We start from the raw sequence: 22,198 nt of genomic DNA, 5'->3' as shown, positions 1-22,198 counted from the left end.
TTAAAATCTTACATAAATCATTAAACTCTTGTACACATAGTTAAATAAACACTCTTCAAAAAATTCATATTTCAGAACACTAAATCCTAAGGTTTAGTCACTTAGTCTCATCTCTCTCTTAATTACACATAAGATTCCATTCAAGATTTCCCCTTAACGGTCCTATTCAATTAACACATTTATCTCTTTCCTAAACCTGAACAAAACTTAATTAATTTTCTTTCAAACACATTTATGAGTCATTAACATATTCTCTTTCAAAATAATCAGCTACAGTTCAAGGAATGTCTCTCAGCACACAATTCAAATCTTCTAATTTAATTCTCTAAGTAGTAGACATAAAGTTCACCTTACCAGTTTGCAGCATTTTCTACTTAGGCCGCTTCAGATTTTACATCAGACTATTGCCTTGAATGGTCGTATTTCTTCACTTCCATAGGACTTCTACTAGATATACCCCTTATATGAATGGAATTCTTCAGTTGTTTTCCACCATTTGAATCTGCTGGGCTTTTTGTCTCCGACTGGTAGTTTTTCTTTTTCATTCGGTCGTATCCTCCACTAACAAAGGAAACCCACATGGAGGCTCCATACCAGTCGGACTTCCGTGGCACAGGAATCAGCAGCAGGAAAACATCAAAAAAAAGCCTCGTTCGTAGTGTTACCTCTGCTTTTTAAACCACGTGTCGTTTCTCTCTGTCGTCATCCACGCATGCGTCATATGTTTCTTACGTCTCGCTGCACTTAGCGCCACTCGTGGAATCTTCTTGAAACTCTCGTAACTTTACGGTGGAAAGTGGGGGGAAGGCACCATGCTACATAACAGATATACTGAAGTTGGCCGTTTCAGATTTAGCTTATTTCTTTGTTTTACTTTTGTCCAGCAAATGGTTAGTTGTTCACATACTAATTCCGACTAAGCAACTACAAAATTTTAAACAATGAAATTTCACAATACTAAATAAAATTATGAGACAAATTACTATTTTACACAAGTTCCTTTATTTCTGATAAATTATTATTTTTCCTATATGAGCGATAATAATGTTAAGTCTTCCGACTTAACAAAGGCATCATCCCTCACAAAAAAAATTTTTCAAAAAAAAATTTTTTTTTTTTGAAAATTTTTTTCAAAAGAATGTTTTTTTTGTTTGTTCTTTCATGCTTATTCCTGCACATTCTCCGGGGGGGGGGTCTCTTCCTTCATATGGTATAGAAACTTCTAGATCTATTACATATAAAATTTACTTCGATGGTTCTTGGACCACTCTGCCCTAAATTTTCCTCTGTTTTGTCTTGTTCATTTTCTACTCCAACACTCGAATTTTGTTTTGTCTCAATTATACAATTTACCTCAGCCATTGGCATAATTTGAGATTCATTCTGATTATTTCCTACAATTTCACATCCTTCATTCTTCTGTATGAGATTACCCTTTCCCTGCATTCTTTCTTTATGTGATCTCGCATTAATATTCCTAATTTTGTCTCCGTGACTCTCTCTACTAAACTGTTTCCTTCCCATGAGACATATCTCATTTCTGGAGAGATTACAAGAGAACTTATACCTCTCTAGGAAGTCAGTTCCTAAAACTACCTGAAATTGTGTAAGGGATGTTTTAAGGAGAACCAGCAATTCCTGCCAAACCCACATGTTAAATTCTGGCAGATATAGTTTCAACCTAACCTTCTTGTCTATATATACTGAGGACGACGATACTCTTGTTAGCCTGATGGGTTCATGGAGATTTCGAATCCCCCGCCATATGCGTGATCTTATCTGCTGGAAGTACTTTCCAGAAATTACTGAGACTTGGCAACCTGTATCTAACAGTACGTCGCAATATGACCCTTGTATCATGCCCTTAACTTTCAATTTTGATTCTCTTTCACTCTTATAACCTTTATTTCTTTTCTTATTATTACTTTTCACATACCCTAAATTTGATCCTCTGTTATTTTTCCATGAAGGCCTTCTATTAGAAAAAAAGTATCTCGCAATGTGCCCCATCCTATTACACTTAAAACATCTAGGGGTTTCTCTAAGATTTCCTTGACTATATTGATTCTGGGATCTACAAACATTGGGTCCTTGTTCAGTCATTGTTTCAAATTTTTTCATCATGTCATCAATTCTGCTTAACAAAGGCTGATTTTGTTGTTCAACCTCTGCTCTTGTAGTTTCTTTAATCTTGTCTGCATGCATGAAAGGAGGCTCTGTGGATTTAACTGAACAGATCACCAACTGTTGCAACACAGCATCGAGACGATCCATCACAGGCTTCTGTGATCGTTCCACCTCACTTTTTATCATAGAACTAACTTCCTCTCTACTAATCTGATTAAGCTCTGCTACAGGACACTCATCACAATCAGCCCTTAGTTTGGACTTATGTTTGTCATTATTCCCTTGTTTTCCATATGCTTCCTTTTCCCTTTTTGCCCCTTTTCTAAATGATCATTATTTCCCGAATTACTACTTTCTTTAACCACATTAACCTGTATTAATTTAGATGCAGGAAAAATGTCTCCCAGCATTTGCTCCTTTTCTTTCACAGCCTTATAGCATTCCTCTAGGTTAGTCAGCCTTTTCTTATATGCAGTTTCCCTTAACTCTGGTCTTAATCCTTGTTTGAACTGTAGAAGAACTGCCCAGTCTAGGTGCGACTTATCTTCACTGGATACACTGAGACTATTTGCTAGGGTCAGCAGACGATTATAATAGTCTGTTACGCTTTATTTGTCCTTCTGAGCACTCCCCTGTAGTTTCCAAAGATTTGGTCCAATACTCCTCAGTCTCGAAAATTGTGACATTAATGTTTCCTTAAACTTATCATATTCTAGAGTTTCCTTCAGAATCGGGGAGGAATATAGGAAGGTTTTTGCTTTTCCCACCAACTTACTCCTAAGTAAGATTAGCAACTGAAGATCAGACAGACCAATTTGCCAACTTACTTAGTTTCTCGATGTGGGCAAAAAATGCCAATACATCCTCACTGTCCTCACCCGAGAATTGCGGGAATACCTGTAGTGGATTCACCATTCTGAAAAACTCGGTATCATCCATGCTAGTGCTAGTACTGAGTGCCATAATAATGATTTACCAGTCACAAATTCTTAGATTTAAGTTCAAAATTTTCAAAGTTCACTCTTGCCTGTCTAGACCTACAACTTGCCCACTTCATTTAATAGTTTCTATATATATTTCTCAATTAAATTAAATCCTGTCAGCTGCGCCATTTTTGTCGTGTCGACTTTTCTTTAATATACCTTTCTTATCTCTAAATACACTTCTGGCCATATCTCTGATAAGAGTGAAACTGAGGTCTTGTGAGACAAAGAATTGCAAATGGCAGATGCCAATTTCTTTGTCTCAGCTCTGGTTCTATCTCCCTCTTCAAACTCAGAGAAAATTTATTTGTGTGAGCTGCGCCACTCTGAATCCTAGGATATACTGAAAAATATGACCAAGGAGTTAGAAACCAGTCAGCATTTACTCTTCTCAGCTAAAATTTATAACTTGCAATCGTGACCTTAAATTAAGCTGTTTCCTGCCTTTGTGTGGTTTGTTGTACTTTATGAGCAAGTGCAGTAGTTCTAGATACAGGCAAGACAAGATTCATAATAAAACAAAACAATTTAATTACACTGATAAATCATACAATAAATTTAGAAAAACTTAGTCAATCGTTCAATTAAAATCTTACATAAATCATTAAACTCTTGTACACACAGTTAAATAAACACTTCAAAAAATTCATATTTCAGAACACTAAATTCTAAGGCAACGCGCCGTTTCTCTCTGTCGTCATCCACGCATGCGTCATATGTTCCTTACGTCTTGCTGCACTTAGCGCCACTCGTGGAATCTTCTCAAAACTCTCATAACTTTACGGTAGAAAGTGGGGGGGTGGGAGGCACCATGCTACATAACAGATATACTGAAGTTGGCCGTTTCAGATTTAGCTTATTTCTTTGTTTTACTTTTGTCCAGCAAATGGTTAGTTGTTCATATACTAATTCTGACCAAGCAACTACAAAATTTTAAACAATGAAATTTCACAATACTAAATAAAATTATATGAGACTAAATTACTATTTTACACAAGTTCCTTTATTTCTGATAAATTATTATTTTTCCTATATGAGCGATAATAATGTTAAGTCTTCCGACTTAACACCGGTCTCATACGAGGTAGGGGGTCTTTTCACTCAGAAACTTTGATTTTTCATTCCCCAGAACAGGAAATCCGACCCCGTGAACACACATGGATTACAGTAATGAATACATCCCAGCCATATGCCAGTCTCGACCCTATATAAAATTGGGGGGTTGGGGAAAGCAATTGTGAACTACCCTGTAAAAATCTCACCAGGAATACTTTGTGGGCAATGCCTACAAAGTCACCTACGGTCGGAAACGACCGAAAGGGAAAATCAGAATCAGTGATTGAATAGCAATTGGTTCATTTTTTCCAGGTATGCTGTCCGATCAAGGACAACAGTAGCATTATTTTTATCTCCTTTGGTAATCACGATGTCCGGGTTGTTTTTGAAGGATTTAAGGACCAATTTATCTGTTCTGGTTAGGTTGCAACTTAGTTGTTTCCATTCATATTTGGTTGGCTAAATTGGAGGGCAGGGATTTTAGATCTCTTTCAGTGTGATAAATAAAACCAAATTTGTTAACTGACCTTGGTGCAATGGCATAGTTCAGGCCTTTCTCCAGAAGTGAGAGTTCCCCTGCATTAAGGTTGTCGCTGGATTTGTTGATCACTTGGCCATGGTCTGTTGGTGGTTGGTTGCCCCTAACTTCGCTCGTAGGTGAATGGCTGCTCCTTGTATCATTGGTTTGTAAATCGCTGTTCCTCTGGATATGGTATCCGGATTGTCTGTTGCTTTCTTGTTGTTTTAGTGCTTGAAACTTCGCTATGAGTCTTTCTTTGTTCTTAAGTAACATGTGCTTTGCCGAGTCGTCTGTAATCCTCTCCAGAATATCCCAAATATCAGGATTTATAGCTTGATAGCTCTGATTTTTATTGCAAAATGCTGACTTAATTATGCAAGATTAGACAAGATAAGAAACATCACACTCAAAGATGAAGATTTATTAGTCAGCTACATGGAAGACTTTGAGCAATGAGTTCTAGATTCAGGCAGCCTAATGCCCAAAGTCTGGCTCAGATATGTTGATGATATTTTTGCTATTTGGCCCCATGGCTGCGAAATATTAAATACATTCCCAAGCCACCTGAACAAACAACACAAACATATCCAATTCACCATTGAAAATCAAAAACAACAACTCTCTTGTTTTTTTAGACACACTTGTCACACGTCTTCTCTCAGGCTGCCTCTTCTTCACTGTCTACCGCAAACGTACACATACAGGCCAAAACATACATAAAAATTCATATTACCATCCAATACAAAAACTAGGCGTTATCAGTCCTCAAACACAGAGCCCTAACAATTTGCTTCAATGAACAAGCTCTGAACCACGAATTTGAAATTATTAACCAAGCATTTTTAAAAAATGGCTATAATAGAAAAACAGTTCACAACATCCTCCATAAAAATCCCATTAAAAGCAAAAAAAAATTTTCAAGAATGCCATAGCCATACCCTACATTAGGGGCATTTCAGAAAAAAATACATAGAACACTACTTAAATACAATATTAAGACAATCTTCAAACCCCTTGCAAAATTAAGAAATTTACTTAGCTCCTTGAAAGATTCTCTTCCATACCTTGCCAACCCAGGCATTTACAAAATTCAATGCACCTGTAACCTACCTTACATAGGGGAAACAGGAAGCACCATCCCAATCAGAAAAGATGAACACAAACGGCACATTAAATACCTCCACTATGGATAAAACAGGCCTGTCAGACCATGCACTCCAAAATTTCACAGAATTGACTGGAAAGGCAAAACGTCCCTACATCGCATCAAAACCTGGTTTGAAAGAAAATTCAAAGAAGCTTTTGAAATGCTAAAACATCATCCCAATCTGAACAAAAATGATGGATTAATTATTCCAAGAATGTGGAGGACCTATCTTCCACCCATGTAGCAACCAGAACAACTCCAAAAGAAGAAAATCTCAATACGAAAGGACTTGAGAAATTGTTTAATGTAGTTCCGTTTATTTATTTTTCCTCACCAGAAGTCAGTCTAAGATAAATCATTAACAAACATTTAGATTCATTTTACTTTTGTATAGTGCAGTGTCATGTAGCTTGTATGTTGTACATATGTATGTTTTGGTGATGACCTCCATACAGAAATCAAAACGTCTGTTGTTACTTGCTTAATGTTAAGTAAAGTAATTATTCTAATGTGTGTGTGTGTGTGGCGTCTCCATAAATTCTTCACTATGAAAACAGAAAAAACTCTGTTTTTCATCTTACACAGAATCAAATGCTAAAACAAAACTACTATACTTCACCACAACAAATGCAAATGTGAAAGAATTCATTTTAGATTCAGCAGCAGATTTAACACAGTCATAAAATTAAAGAAATTTCACTTGTGTTAAACTTCCTAAGATTTGAGAAACCTTCAGTTCTTGTGCCTCCTGCTCCACAGCTAAAGCTAGCCAACGGAACCCATAAGAGTGTCCCTCTTAGGACTTTTAGCTTTTAGTCTAACTTTTTTCCTCTTTTTATTTTGTATGTTTTTGTTTGTGCTTTTATAATTTTAAGATTGTATTATCCCTAAATATTGTATTATCCCAAATATTATCCTATGAGATTGTATTATCCCAAATAACCTCAGGGGCTCACTTTAGTGAGTACGGGCATAGCAAACCCAAGGTACCTGATGCTGGACCATACCTTACTTCATGTAATATACATCTGTTATATTATCTGTAGACTGGTATCCCTCCTCTTCCTCCCTTGCTTCTTTCTTTCTTCTCTTCTTGCTCCTTCTCCCGAATGCTATTAGAGTATTCGAGGGGAATCTTTCCTATTTTGCTGTCATTTCGTCTTGTGCTAACAGGACATTATCAAACACTGTAACATGATCAGGCCATCAAAAAATGTTCATACTGCATCGTCCGTCGCGCGGGTTGCCAAGGGACGCATTCGGGTTTTAGGCAGAGGGACCCATTTGAAAAATGTTACAGTCTCCCTTAGACACCACTCCTCAGCACTCTGCTAGAGGAAACTCCATCAATGGGCTTGCTACCCGTTTGGGGAAGTGTTTAGGGGCAGTGCAAAGAAATGGTTCTGCAAAAGGATGGAAACGACAATGGCACCAGACTATGGCGTTAGGCAACTGGAACATCTTCTCTCTGACAGGGAAGGAGTTGGAACCGGTCGAGGAAGCCAAGTGCTACCCACTAGACTTAGTCGGGCTTTCTTCGGCCAAGAGGAGAGGCTCTGGAACTGTCGACCTGGATAAGGGGTGGAAGCTCTACTACTCTGGTGTGAGCCCGACAATGTCTGCTCAGGCAGGTGTGGGGATACTCACAAGTCCCCAGCTGTCAGACTGTGTTGCTGAGTGGATCCCATTGGGGGGGGGAGAAGGGTATGTGTGTGTTAAGACTTCAGATGAAAAACCATGATTTGGCTGTGGTGCAAGCCTATGCACCTAATCTGGAGTCAGAATACCTAGAGGAAGTGGATGCTGCTTTTGACAGGGTGGCAGACATGGAATCAGTCCTGCTAATAGGTGACTTCAATGCACATGTTGGAACAGATGACCAGACATGGAGGGGGTGTGGTTGGGAGGAACGGTGCCCCTGACCTTAACGCGAATGGGTTGAAATTATTGGACTTCTGCTGTACTAACAGCTTGTCCATAATGAATACCTTCTTCCAGCACTGAGAAATCCATAAGTATACCTGGTACAGGGATACACTAGAACAAAGGTCTGATTGACTTCTTTACAGTCTCAGCAGACCTATTTTCCTCAGTGTTGGACGTTCATGTGAGAAGAGGGGCAGAACTGTCAACTGACCACCACCTTGTTGTGTGCACTCTACGGCTTCAGAAACCAGATGCTACCGTCAACGCTGGTAGGCCTAAGCAGCTATACCGCATGAAATGGGAGATATTGGAAAATGAGGCTGTGAGGAAGAATTTTGCAAATGACATTTGCTCCAGGTTCAAAGAGATTCCCAAGCATACTGCAGATGTTGAGGAGGAGTGGAAGCTGTTCAGAACAGCTGTCACTGCCTCTGCACTCTCATGCTGTGGCAACTGGCAGTGAGAAAAGGACACCTTGGTGGAACCAAGAAGTCCAAATAACTGTCCGGGCAAAAAAGGAGTCCTACCCAACATGACTTAGGTTCAGGTCACCTGAGATGCATTTGCAGTATGCTGAGGCACGAAAAGCTGCTGCTGAGGCAGTAAAGACAGCAAAGCAGAAGGCTTGGGAATCCTTTGGAGAAAGATTAGACTCATCCTATGCAAATGCAAACAAAGTATTCTGGCAGACCATCTGCTGCCTTCGAGGGAGGAAATCGTGCACAGCAAGGGCAATTAAGGCCTCTGATAGTGCACTTTTAACAACCGAGAAGGACATCCTCCACAGATGGAGGAAATACTTTGAGAGCCTTCTTAACCCGGGTGGCCCAGCAGTTGTGGACATCCAAGAGGTGCAGATTGGGGCAATGACTAGTCTCACAGCAGAAGAGGTCCATTTAGCAATAAAATCGCTAAAATCGGGCAAGGCTGCTGGTGATGATTAAATTCGGCCCAAAATGCTAAAAGCCTTAAATCGAGACGGTGTTCTCTAGCTGACTCGAGTGTGTCAGGATGCTTGGATATCTGGGCGAGCACCAATGCAATGGCACTGATGGGAGACCAGAAGGATTGCAGTAACTATCGTAGCATCTCTCTGCTCAGCCTGCCTGGGAAAATGTGTGCTAAGTGCTTGGAAAGACGGTGCAGGAGCATAGTTGAGTCAAAGTTCCAGGAATGAACAATGTGGCTTTCGTCCTGGTAGAAGCACAACTGACCAGATCTTCACTTTAAGGCAAGTCTTTGAGAAATCTTGGGAATATGCCAAGAATGTCTACACATGTTTTATGGACTTGGAGAAGGCATATGACCGGGTTCCTCGGGATAAGCTTTGGCAAGTAGTACAGGAGTATGGAGTGGGTGGCCAACTATTAGCTGCCATCAAATTCCTGTATGAATGCCCAGAGTTTTGTGTCAGGGTAAGCAGCACAAAGTTTGAACCTTTCACAGTCTTTGTTGGCCTGCGCCAAGGGTGTGTTCTGTCACCCCTCCTTTTCATAATATTTATGGACTGGATTGATAGGCACAGCCGAGGCAGTGAGTGTGTGTGTGTCAGAATTGGAAGATGTAGCATTGGACATCTGCTTTTTGCAGATGACCTAGTTCTGCTTAGCTCTTCCACAGATGACCTCCAGCAGACCCTGGATAGGTTTGTAGCTGTTTGTGCAGACGTTGGAATGAAGATCAGTGTGGCCAAAACTGAAACATTTGTGGTATCAAGACAACCATCCTAGTGCACTCTATTGGTTCCCAATGAGGCAGGTGGAGAAGTTTAAATACCTTTTGTCCATATTCACAAATGATGGAAAGTGGGATGTAGAGCTAGACCCTCGAATTGGCTTAGCAAGCTCAATATTGCTGGAGCTTGGCCATTCGATAGTATTGAAATGGGAGTTAAGCCAGAAGGCAAAGCTGTCTGTCTTCAATATGTCCCCATCCTCACCTATGGTCATGAGAGTTGGGTAATGACCGAAAGAATGTAGACACGAATCCAAGCAACTGAAATGAGGTTCCTTCGAGGGGTTGCGGGGCTGACAAGACTTGACAGAGTCAGAAGCTCTTCATTTCAGGAATCCCTCAATACTCAACCGCTGCTTCTCCATGTTGAGAGATCACAGTTACGTTGGTACAAGCACCTGGTCAGAATGCCACAAGAGAGGCTCCCTCAGCAGGCCCTCTTTGCCAAGCCAGAGGGTGGGAGGCCACGTGGAAGGCCAAGGACTCGCTGGATAGGTTATATCCAAAACCTTGGGTGGACAAGTTTGGGAATGCCACCAGAACACCTGAGCTTGGTGGCAGAGGATTGCGACCATTGGAAGTTCCTCTTGCAGCTGTTGCCCCCACAACCTAATTAGGAAAGGTGGGCCTTGAAGATGTATGTATGTATGTATTATCCCTAATGATGATCCTACATTTTGTCTCTGTAGGGGAAACAGGATGCTCCATCCCAATCAGAAAAAATCATCCCAATCACAGTATTTCTCTGATTACATTAAACTTAATTATGAGCACATGCATCCTCTCTCTCTCTCTATTAGTTGAATCATTCCTTTGTAATGTTCTAAAAGATTAAAACTTGGATTTAGGTTTAAATACCTGGGTTAACATGATTTCTGTACATTGTTAGATGTACAGAAATCATGTAAAAAAATATTAAATTTTTTTATTAAATATATACATTTAAAAAAAATAAAGATTTTTTTAAAATGTATATAAAACATCATTTGTTTTTGCAGTGAGCACTTTTACTAAGGGAGCACAAATGATTCCTGTCTTGAACAGGTGTGGAGTACATTGTGCAGTGTTTGGGAACCATGATTTTGGTAAGTTACAACTATTCGCATGTCAACTTTTCTAAGTTCCTTTTTTTTTTTTTTTTTCACTTATAAGGATGTATTGATTGTAATCTTTATTAATTATTTATTTTGTGATACTGTGCAAGATTATTTTTGTGAGAAAGAGCCTGTTATTGCCATCTGAAACTGGTTAACCTAACCTTGACTAAAAAAGTCCTAATAGAGTTCTTCTTATCACAATCAGCATTTAAACCTAGATGTTTTCCTCACAAAGCCAGCCATATCAGTAGTAGTATTGTTAAGATTATTTATTACAATCATTCAGTATCTTCTCGATTATACCCTTCAAGTTTGTGCAAGATGGTCTGACATAAGATTTCATGTAGTTACTTTTCAACATTTTCTTCTGTGACAGCCTTTTATTTACCAAGTTTTCAAATTGATTAGTTCTTATTTTCTGTTTTCTAGGCAGTTCAGTACAAAGTATGCTGGTGTACTTCTACCAGCCTCAAAATTTTTTTTTCTTCTGTTTTATCATCAGTATTATAGCACTTCTTAACCACACATTCTGGAATATTAATCATTCTATGTCCCTATCTAGTATAGCATTGTCAGGCCCCTGTCACTCAGCTACTTGTATGGTATACATACATGTTGTAACATAATGTACACTAATTTACATACTACAATTTTATTAGTTTATTTAAATCCTATGATCTCTCATTTTTTTATGATATTTTATTTTTATTTATTTATTTATTATTATTTTTTTTTACTCTTCAGAAATGCAGTATTGATGATCTGTTGATTTCTCTATTAATTTATCTGATTTTTTAGCTGATTGTTATTTTACTCTATATTTGATAAAATTTGTTTTTTAAAATTTTTTAAATTTGTTTGGTAAAATTAGCAAGTAATGTACAGTAAAGTAACCAATAGCTCCCAATGTAAAGAATAATAATTTGATTGATATCCTTATTTTAATAAATAATTCATTTTATTACCAAAGCATGCATCTGCAGTTCAGTGCAATAAACCTTGAATATAAACTTTAAAAAATGAGATGTGAAATTGCTTTGAAAGAAAACTTCAATAAATAATATCAGAAATCAAAAAGAGAAAAGACCTAAATGAAATTAATAGAAAACCAAGAAATACTGTAATTAACTTCTGTGAATTAGGCGGAATTATTTCTCATGCAAAAAGTGAAAAATTTTAAGACTTATTAAGAAAATGCATATAAATGAAAAGAAATATCACTATAAAAAAAATTCAATAAAATACTCAGAAATAGCAAAACAATCAGAAAAAAGAATGACACAAGAAATCCAATATCCGTTAATACCAGAAAAATAAAAGGAAACATTGAAAACAATAAAAAATATGAAAGTTAAGAGAACTTTGTTAATAGAAAAAAAAAAGAAATTGTCATATAAAGGAATGATAATAATTAAACATACACGTAATAATAAACAGAATTAATGAATATCATGAAAAAATTCATGACAAAAAAAAATTCGGAGATATTCAGCTTGAAGAAAAGCTGTTAATTATTAAGAGAAAGGATGTAAACTTGAAAACAGTGAAGCATGGACTCCTGAAGAAGATTCAAGTGGAATTTGCTTAAATTCAGAGGAAAGATAGTGATCACCTGACAAAACTCTTCACACTTTGTTTAAAACAGACAAAAATCCTGAATGCATAAAAGAACAATGTATTAATAATAATTATTTACAAAACAAAAATCTGAAAATAAAAAATAAAAAAAAAATTATAGGCTCATTAGTTTATTTTTGGCATTATACAAAACATTTACAAAGTAATAAATAACAGAATATGATAACTAATATTAAAGGAATTGACAGCGTATACTGGAAATATAGATTAAATAAACTTTAATATACACTTTCCGATATTTTGGCGAACGTCACATTGCCATCTTCTTGGGAACTTATTACAAAGACAAGTGCACGCAAGTACTACATAACAGCAAATGAGAACAGAAGCTGGGAAGCTAACGTTTTCCTAAAGTCCTGATGGTGCCCCCTGGTGTGCTATATTGGTAGTTCTTGGCCTTTGGGCCAAAGTTCTTCTGATAAATGTTTCCCAAATTTGGGGCAGTCTCATGCATCCAAATTTGTTGAGGTTTAGCATGTTCCTAAGGGCTGAGGCTGATTCCATGAATAGTCTTTCATATTTGAACTTGCTGCGGTGTATTATTGTGGCTTTCTTCCATCTTATTCTGTGGCGAGTATCCAGAGCGTGGTCTGCAACCCCAGAGTGGCTGTACTTGTAAAATCGGATGTAATCCTTGTGTTCTGAGATTCTGATATTTGCTGTCCTGCCTGTTTGGCCAAAGTAGGACAGTTTATAGCTGCAAGGGACCTGGTATGCACCAGGTAGGTCTAGGGGAAGTGGTTGGTCTTTAGTGGAGCGGATAATCGATGCCAATTTTCTATGTGGTCCGTAATAGGTGGTCAAGTCATTTTGTTTTAAAATTTTGTTGATTTTTTCCAAGATGCCTCGGATGTAGGGAATGGTGATGGATTTAGAGTAATCTTTTTTGTGAAGGGGAGGGGGTGGTGGGTTGTGGATAACTGGGTTAAGTATTTTTTGGATTCTTTTGGTGGGGTAGCCATTGGCTGGGAAAGTGTCACGGATCTGATTTAGTTCAGTGGTTAGGGCTTGATCATTTCAAGAGATTATTTTTGCCCTGTTGAATAGTGTCTTAATAACTCCATATTGTTGTGAGGGGGGTGGGTGATGGGATTGTTGGAAAGTATCTGCCTGTATGGGTGGGTTTTCTATAAACTGAGAAAACCAAGGTTCCATCAGATTGGCAGGTGACTAGTGTGTCTAGGAAGGGGAGGTTATTGTTTTCCTCTTTTTCCAGGGTCAACTTGATTCTAGGGTGTTGGTTGTTTGTGTGTTAGGAAGGAGAGGAGTGAATCCCGGCCATGTGGCCAAATAGCGAACACATCATCAACGTAGCAAAACCATATGGTAGGTTTTTGTGGGGCTGAGTTTAAGGCTTTCTCTTCAAAAGTCTCCATAAAGAAGTTAGCTAAGGGTTGGGAAAGTGGTGAACCCATGGCTGTCCCCTCTATCTGTTTGTAGAATTTTTCCTGCCAAACGAAATAGCCTGAGTTCATTGTAAACTGAAATAGGGCTGAGGTATCGGGAGGAAATTTAGCTTGGATTAGCTCTAAAGTTTCTTTGAGGGGGACATTCGTGAATAAGGAGGAGATGTCAAAACTGACCATTATGTCATTATGTTAGAGTGTAAAGTTTTCTATACTGGCTTTGAAGTGGGCTGAGTTTTTTATGTGTGATGGTGTGTTGCCAGTATAGTGTGAGAGCGCTTTGGCTAAATGCTTGGCTAGTTTGTAAGTGGGGGGGAATCAATGCCATCCACTATGGGACGTAATGGCACATTTTCTTTATGTATTTTTGGGAGCCCATACATAACAGCAAATGAGAACCGAAGCTAGGAAGCTAACGTTTTCCTAAAGTCCTGATGGTGCCCACTGGCGGGGCTATATTGGTAGTTCTTGGCCTATGGGGCGAAGTTCTTGTGATAAATGTTTCCCAAATTTACGGCAGTCTCATGCATTCAAATTTGTTGAGGTTCGGCATGTTTCTAAGGCTGAGGCTGATTCCATGAATAGTGAATGAATAGTGAATAGTGGCATGTTCCTAAGGGCTGAGGCTGATTCCATGAATACTATTAGATCGATCCACTTACCTCCCTATAGAATATAATCCCACCAACTCTCAAATCAGAAAACTCCATAGGCTCCTTAAGAAGGTCACTTCTTGGCCTGTGGAGATTACCAACAGACTGAAATCCTATAACTCTAGATCCCCCCCCCCCCCCCCCGCATATATGGGCTCCCAAAAATACATAAAGAAATGTGCCATTACGTCCCATAGTGGATGGCATTGATTCCCCCACTTACAAACTAGCCAAACATTTATCCAAAGCACTCCCACACTATACTGGCAACACACCATCACACATAAAAAACTCAGCCCAGTTCAAAGCCAGTATAGAAAACCTTACACTCTAACATAATGCCATAATGGTCAGTTTTGACATCTCCTCCTTATTCACGAATGTCCCCCTCAAAGAAACTTTAGAGCTAATCCAAGCTAAATTTCCTCCCGATATCTCAGCCCTATTTCAGTTTACAACGAACTCAGGCTATTTCGTTTGGCAGGAAAAATTCTACAAACAGATAGAGGGGACAGCCATGGGTTCACCACTTTCCCCACCCTTGGCTAACTTCTTTATGGGGAGTTTTGAAGAGAAAGCCTTAAACTCAGCCCCACAAAAACCTACCATATGGCTTTACTACATTGATGATGTGTTCGCTATTTGGCCACATGGCCCGGATTCACTCCTCTCCTTCCTAACACACTTAAACAACCAACACCCTAGAATCAAGTTGACCCTGGAAAAAGAGGAAAACAATAACCTCCCCTTCCTAGACACACTAGTCACCTGCTAACCTGATAGAACCTTGGTTTTCTCAGTTTATAGAAAACCCACCCATACAGGCAGATACATTCACCAACAATCCCATCACCCCCCCCCCCCCTCACAACAATATGGAGTTATTAAGACACTATTCAACAGGGCAAAAATAATCTGTTCAAATGATCAAGCCCTAACCACTGAACTAAATCACATCCTTGACACTTTCTCAGCCAATGGCTACCCCACCCCCAAAAGAATTCAAAAAATACTTAACCCAGTTATCCACAACCCACCACCCTCTTCACAAAAAAGATTGCTATAAATCCATCACCATTCCCTACATCCGAGGCACCTTGGAAAAAATCAACAAAATTTTAAAAAAACATGACTTGACCACCTGTTACAGACCACATAGAAAATTGGCATCACTTATCCGCTCCACTAAAACAACCACTTCCCCTAGACCTACCTGGTGTATACCAGGTCCCTTGCAGCTGTAAACTGTCCTACTTTGGCCAAACAGGCAGGACAGCAAATATCAGAATCTCAGAACACAAGGATTACATCCGATTTTACAAGTACAGCCACTCTGGGCTTGCAGACCACACTCTGTTTACTCGCCACAGTATAAGATGGAAGAAAGCCAGAATAATACACCTCAGCAAGTTCAAGTATGAAAGACTATTCATGGAATCAGCCTCAATACGCTCAATATGCTGTCAATTCCTTAATTATTAGTTATCATGTATAACCAGTGTATAAGCCTCTCAACAAGAATAAGGAATGTGTTAGCAGAGCTAATCTCAGGTGGTATGGTCACTTAAACAGAATGGGCGAGGGAAGATTAACAAAACAAGTGTTCTCTGCCAGGTTGGCAGGAAAACAACCCATAGGAAAACCAGGATATAGGTGTGTTGATACGATACAAAGTGCCTTAGATGATAGAAATATAAGATCTGATAATATTGGAGTCTTGACAAGTAACAGACTGGTTTGGAGTAAAATTGTGGATAGTATGTTAGTAATAATGTAAATTTTTCATGTAGTACTATCCTGTACACCCCTTAAGGATACATGCCAGGAAGTTGATGATGATGATGATGATCCGATTTCCTAGAAAAAAAGATTTCCTTGTGTATATATATATATATATATTATTAAAACAAGATATAAAAAAGTATAAAACAAGTATGAAACATGAAACAAAAAAAAGTATAAAACAAGTATGAAACATGAAACAAAAAAGAGTATAAAACAAGTTATACATATATATGTATATATTTTAAAGAATAAATTTTAAATGACTTTAAAACCAAGATAAAATATTAAATTTTAATGATAATGATACAACTAGTTTCAGCCTTTTACAGCCTTCTTCAGGTATCCACTAAAGTAGAACACAGTAATAAAAAATTGAAGTTACAAAAAACTGAGAATTACAGCAAAAAGAAAAAATGCAATACCTAATTGACACAAAAAGTTTATATTTTTCAAGTCGTTCTATCTAACATGCTATTGTTTGTTGCATGCGTGCTTGCAGGTTCTCATGAGCGCCAGTATTCAACAACTGCGGTATGGCTATCAGGGATATTATAACTCAAATTGCTGTTCAAATGTTCAGGATTAAGGAGGATTTCTCTGGACTCCACAATTTTCCTTTCAAACTCATCACTACAGCAAAAAATGTTTTCGGATTTATCTCAGCAAACTGAGTGACTTTGTAGATCGTCATGAGGGTTATTAGAGAAAAGAACATGACTGGATAGCGCAGATGCATGTGATCTTTTATAGGAGATGTCTCTCTTATGCTCCTCAATACGCAGTTCAACAGATTTGTTAGTCTGTCCAAAATAAGGAATATTACAGTTGCACCATAACTTGTAAACACCTGGATATTTTAGATTATGATGAATAGGCTTCGGATGGCTTTTAAGAGAACGAAATTTAGGGAGTGTAGTGAAAAACGTCCTGATGTTGTATTTTTTAAGGACTTTAACCAATTTATTGGAGACTGAACTAATGTAAGGTATTGAGATGCTACCTTTAAAATTAGTAGTTTCCATAGTACGCTGTCCAGGAGGATCCAGAAGAAATTTCTTAATTGTTTAATCAGAATATCCATTTTGTTTAAAGATAAGAGAAAGTTGTTCAATTTCTTTTTGGAGTTCATCTGGTTCATTTAAAAGAGATTGTGCTCTATGTCCTAAGGTAGAAATAGTTTCAAGATTTTGTGGTGGAAAGTGATGAGATTGACAGTGCAGATATCTGTTAGTATGAGTTCGTTTTCGGTATATAGAGATTTTAAATCTATCAGAGCATCATGTAAGAATTACATCCAGGAAAGGAAGGCAATTATTTCGTTTCTAGTTTGTGAGTGAATTTTATATTAGGATGTTGGTTGTTAAGATGTTGAAGAATGTGTGATGTGTGTCCGTGACTCCATATAATGAAAATGTCGTCAACATAACGTCTCCAAAATTTTGGCTTAAATGAGAAGGACGATATGGCTTTCATTTCAAAATCTTCCAGGAAAATGTTTGCTAGAACTGGGGATAAAGGGTTGCCAATTGCTAGGCTTTGGTTTTGTTTGTAAATGGAGTCCCTATATCTGAATTGTAGCCAGATTGAATACGATGCTTTAATAAAGCAAATATCTTTTTAGACAATTTGTCCTTAAGTAATGTTAATACCTCCTCAGTAGGGATGTTAGTAAATAATGAGATAATGTCAAAACTTGCTATGATATCATTTTCACTGATTGAAATATTTTTGATATGAGAACCGAAGTCTGTGGTGTTTTTGATGAACGATGAAGATTTATTGGAGAAACATTTGAAGTATTCTGCAAGATGTTTCGAAAGCTTATAAGTAGGACCATCAATTCCTTCTACAATTGGGCGAAGATGGGTGTTTTCTTTGTGTATCTTCGGAACTTCATAAATGCGTGGAATAAGAGGGTGAAGAGAACGTAAAGAAAGGCGCATATTGTGAGGAAGTTCAAATCTAGTCTTTAACAGATTGTTTGTGCGGTTTTGTAGTTCCCTTGTTGGATCATCCTGAAGAATTGAATATGTAATTTTGTCTTCAAACAATTGAAGCATTTTATTGTGGTAATCTTCAGAATTGAGGACGACTGTGGCATTGCCCTTATCTGCAGGTAAAATAATGATATTTTTGCTCTTTTTAAGATTCTTTAAGGCCTGTCTTTCTGCAGGAGAAAGATTATCTCTTGAAGGTTTAGCATTGTTGATAATGAAGATGGATTCAATACGGAGAAGTTTTGCCAAATGATTAGGAATAATTGAACTGGCTTTTTCTATTTTAGAAAGTAGATTCTTTTAGAATAAACTTAGGTGAGGGAATGAAATTTAGACCTTTGCCTTAGAATATCTTTTTCAGCAACTGTTAAAACATTTGACAAATTGTTTACTACAACTTTGTCAGGATTAATATAGGCTTTAGTAGGAACAAATGTGTTTTGTACTCTCTTAAGTGTATCAAGCTTCTTGATAAGATTAAGCTTATTATTATTTTGTATCCATGTAGCTTGCACTTCACTGTTAAAGATAAAATCATGAAAATTATCATTATTCATAACCTCTAGAAGTTTTTGAGTTAAAGACCTTTTTACATTGCACAAATGGGCAAGACAACGTTTTGTATCTGAGATTCTTCGCTGAGAAGATCAAACTTTGCTTTACGATAAATTTTTTTAGCGCATTCTGTTGTAATTGTTTCTTGAAACGATATGAAATTAGGAAAAACTTGATTGAATTTACAACATTTTAGGAAAACCAACCTATTGATTCTCAGTCCTATTTTCTTCAATGTTTTTTTTATAACTTCTTTTGATGTCAGTAAGAGATGCCTCGTCATTTAGGCTATAGATGTCTTCTTGATCTTCTACTCGGTTGAAATAATACATTTTAAAGAATAAATTTTAAATGACTTTAAACTGAGATAAAATATTACATTTTAATGATACAACTAGTTTCAGCCTCTTACAGCATTCTTCAGGTATCTACTAAAGGTAGAACACAGTAATAAAAAATTGAAGTTACAAAAAACTGAGAATTACAAGCAAAAAATGCAATACATAATTGACACACAAATGTTGTATTTTTCAAGCTGTTCTATCTAACATGCTATTGTTTGTTGCATGCGTGCTTGCAGGTTCTTGTGAGTGCCAGTATTGAACAACTGTAGTATGGCTATCAGGGATGTTATAACTCAAATCGCTGTTCAAATGTTCAGGAATAAGGAGGATTTCTCTGGACTCCACGATTTTCCTTTCAAACTCGGAACTATTTCTACCTTAGGACACAGAGCACGATCTCTTTTAAATGAACCAGATGAACTCCGAAAAGAAATTGAACAACTTTCTCTTATCTGTAAACAAAATGGATATTCTGATTAAACAATTAAGAAATTTCTTCTGGATCCTCCTAGGCAGCATACTATGAAAACTACTGATTTTAAAGGTAGCATATCAATACCTTACATTAGTTCAGTCTCCAATAAATTGGTTAAAGTCCTTAAAAAATACATCAGGACGTTTTTCACTACACTCCCTAAAGTCCGTTCTCTTATAAGCTATCCGAAGCCTATTCATCATAATCTGAAATATCCAGGTGTTTACAAGTTATGGTGCAACTGTAATATTCCTTATTTTGGACAGACTAACAAATCTGTTGAACTGTGTATTGAGGAGCATAAGAGAGACATCTCCTATAAAAGATCACATGCATCTGTGCTATCCAGTCATGTTCTTTTCTCTAATAACCCTCATGACGATCTACAGAGTCACTCAGTTTGCTGGGATAAATCCGAAAACATTTTTCGCTGTAATGATGAGTTTGAAAGGAAAATTGTGGAGTCCAGAGAAATCCTCCTTAATCCTGAACATTTGAACAGCAATTTGAGTTATAATATCCCTGATAGCCATACCGCAGTTGTTGAATACTGGCGCTCACGAGAACCTGCAAGCACGCATGCAACAAACAATAGCATGTTAGATAGAACGACTTGAAAAATATAAACTTTTTGTGTCAATTAGGTATTGCATTTTTTGTTTTTGCCTGTAATTCTCAGTTTTTTGTAACTTCAATTTTTTATTACTGTGTTCTATTTTAGTGGATACCTGAAGAAGGCTGTAAAAGGCTGAAACTAGTTGTATCATTATCATTAAAATTTAATATTTTATCTTGGTTTTAAAGTCATTTAAAATTTATTCTTTAAATGTATCATTTCAACTGAGTAGAAGATTAAGAATTCATAGATATATATATATGTCATTAAACTGCATAAGAAAAGTGAAAATTTTCTGATAAATAGGAGAATTAGATAAGGGGATGGAGGATTTAAAATGAATGGAAATATAAATATTCTGACTCATGATGATATTGTTCTCATGGCAGGAGATGAAGACAGTCGAGAAAGAAATTTAAGAGAATTAGCTCAAGTCAGGTAATGACATTTTTACACCAAAAAGAATTTACTGGAAGATGGGGAAGTAAAGAGAATAGATTTGTTTATTTATCTAGGAGAAATGATGAAAATCAATGATAGACAGATACCAAAAGTGAAAAGGATCTGTGTGTTGAGGCTTAAATGCTGTGAGGAAATCATGTTGGAGGTTTAATGGAATATTTTCAGCACTCAGAAATGATTGAAACTAATTTTAATGCTTCCAATATTTTGTTTCAGTCACTGAGACATCTTCAGGGATTACAAAAAAACTTGTAACACACACACACACACACACACACACACTCAAATACAACACAATTCTAAGTGAAACACATGAGTGATTCTAAAGCTCCCACTAATCCCCACTAATTAGTATTATGTTGTATTTGAATGTGTGTTACAATATTTTTTTGTTATCCTTGAAAATGTATCAGTGACTGAGATGAAATATTGGAAGCATTAAAATTAGTTGTAATTCTTTCCCAGTGCTGAAAATATTCTATCAAACATCCAGCAAAATAAAAAGGATATAACCAGATTGAATGGTTTTGGGAAGACGAAAGGCATTATTCCAGTTAATGGGAAGAGGAAAGTTTTCATTGTATCTCAAGATGAAAATCAAATGGCAATGAAACCTGGAATTTAACTAAAGATATGATTCATAAATTTAAAGGTACCCAGAGAAGAATGAAAATTAATATGTTTGGTGTGGTGCTTAGAGACAGGATACTCTCCTATTTGATACAAGTGTGCAAGATTTTATCAAATACATAATGCATTCAGAATAGAGATGGGCTGGAAACATTGCAGGATAGAAAATATGAGATTGTGTAAATTATTAAGAGAATGGAGATATATTGATGGCAGTATGCAAAGAGGAAGGCCAAAGAACAAATGGCAAGGTGAATTGTTAGGATTTCTGGAGTACAGTGGATGATAAATACTGAAAAGAGAATGAAATGGAGAAAAAAAAAAGGTAGACATTTCTCCAGCAGTGAACTGATCCAAGTTAAAAGAGAAGAACCATATTCAGGATTTTCATAAGGATCTATAGAATCTGATTTTCCCATTGTTGCGGTGGGGCATGACTTTTTCAATACAGCTACACGATGATTACATTGCAAAAGCGTTTGAAAAGATATCACAAGGAAATCTATTACATAAATTGGTGCATATGGAGGATGGATATTAATCTGGTGTACAGATAACAGAATGGCTGATGGACATACATAAAAGAGTAGGTAGTATATCGCAGAAGTCCAAGAGAAAGTAGGCAACCATTAGTATTCCACAGAGCTCTATAATTATATTAGCTGTCATCCCTAGATCTCAAATCTCACGAAGCACATTTCCATCAATGCAGTACACAGCCTTTACACTTGCACTTTGTAGTGCAATACTTTGCATTTATTAATAGAAAATTCCAACCCCACTCATTCTTCCCAAAAGGGGAGTTACTATCAGCATCACTTTTTATCTACCCAACTCTGCAACATCAACAGACAACTGAATATTTCCTATTGGTCCCCATGAAAAATCATTAACAAATAAATTAAGAATTAGGGTCAAAGAACAGAACCTTACTGTACACCACTGGATGCCATTTTTTCTGGGACAGGGCACCTTCTCCATATATAACTTGCTGATATCATTCAGAGAGGCTGTCTCGTATCCATTTTACCAATCTGTTATCTATCA

General features: G+C 37.1%; 1 protein-coding gene across 1 annotated transcript in view; it reads left to right on the top strand.

The window, feature by feature from the left end:
• The window catches only part of LOC150110169 (uncharacterized), a 321,469-nt gene that overhangs the window by 52,267 nt on the left and 247,004 nt on the right, over positions 1–22,198 (top strand). The window contains exon 3 of the mRNA XM_090391567.1: positions 10,492–10,578. Coding sequence (XP_090247693.1) covers positions 10,492–10,578 — 87 coding nt within the window. The remainder of the gene's footprint in view (positions 1–10,491; positions 10,579–22,198) is intronic.

Source organism: Typopeltis vanoorti, chromosome 1, assembly GCF_054136105.1.
Source record: "Typopeltis vanoorti isolate ZY-2024b chromosome 1, IOZ_Tvanoo_1.0, whole genome shotgun sequence".
Lineage (NCBI taxonomy): Eukaryota > Metazoa > Arthropoda > Arachnida > Uropygi > Thelyphonidae > Typopeltis > Typopeltis vanoorti.
The sequence above is the reverse complement of the archived record's forward strand: the minus strand, read 5'-3'. Positions and strand labels throughout refer to the sequence as shown.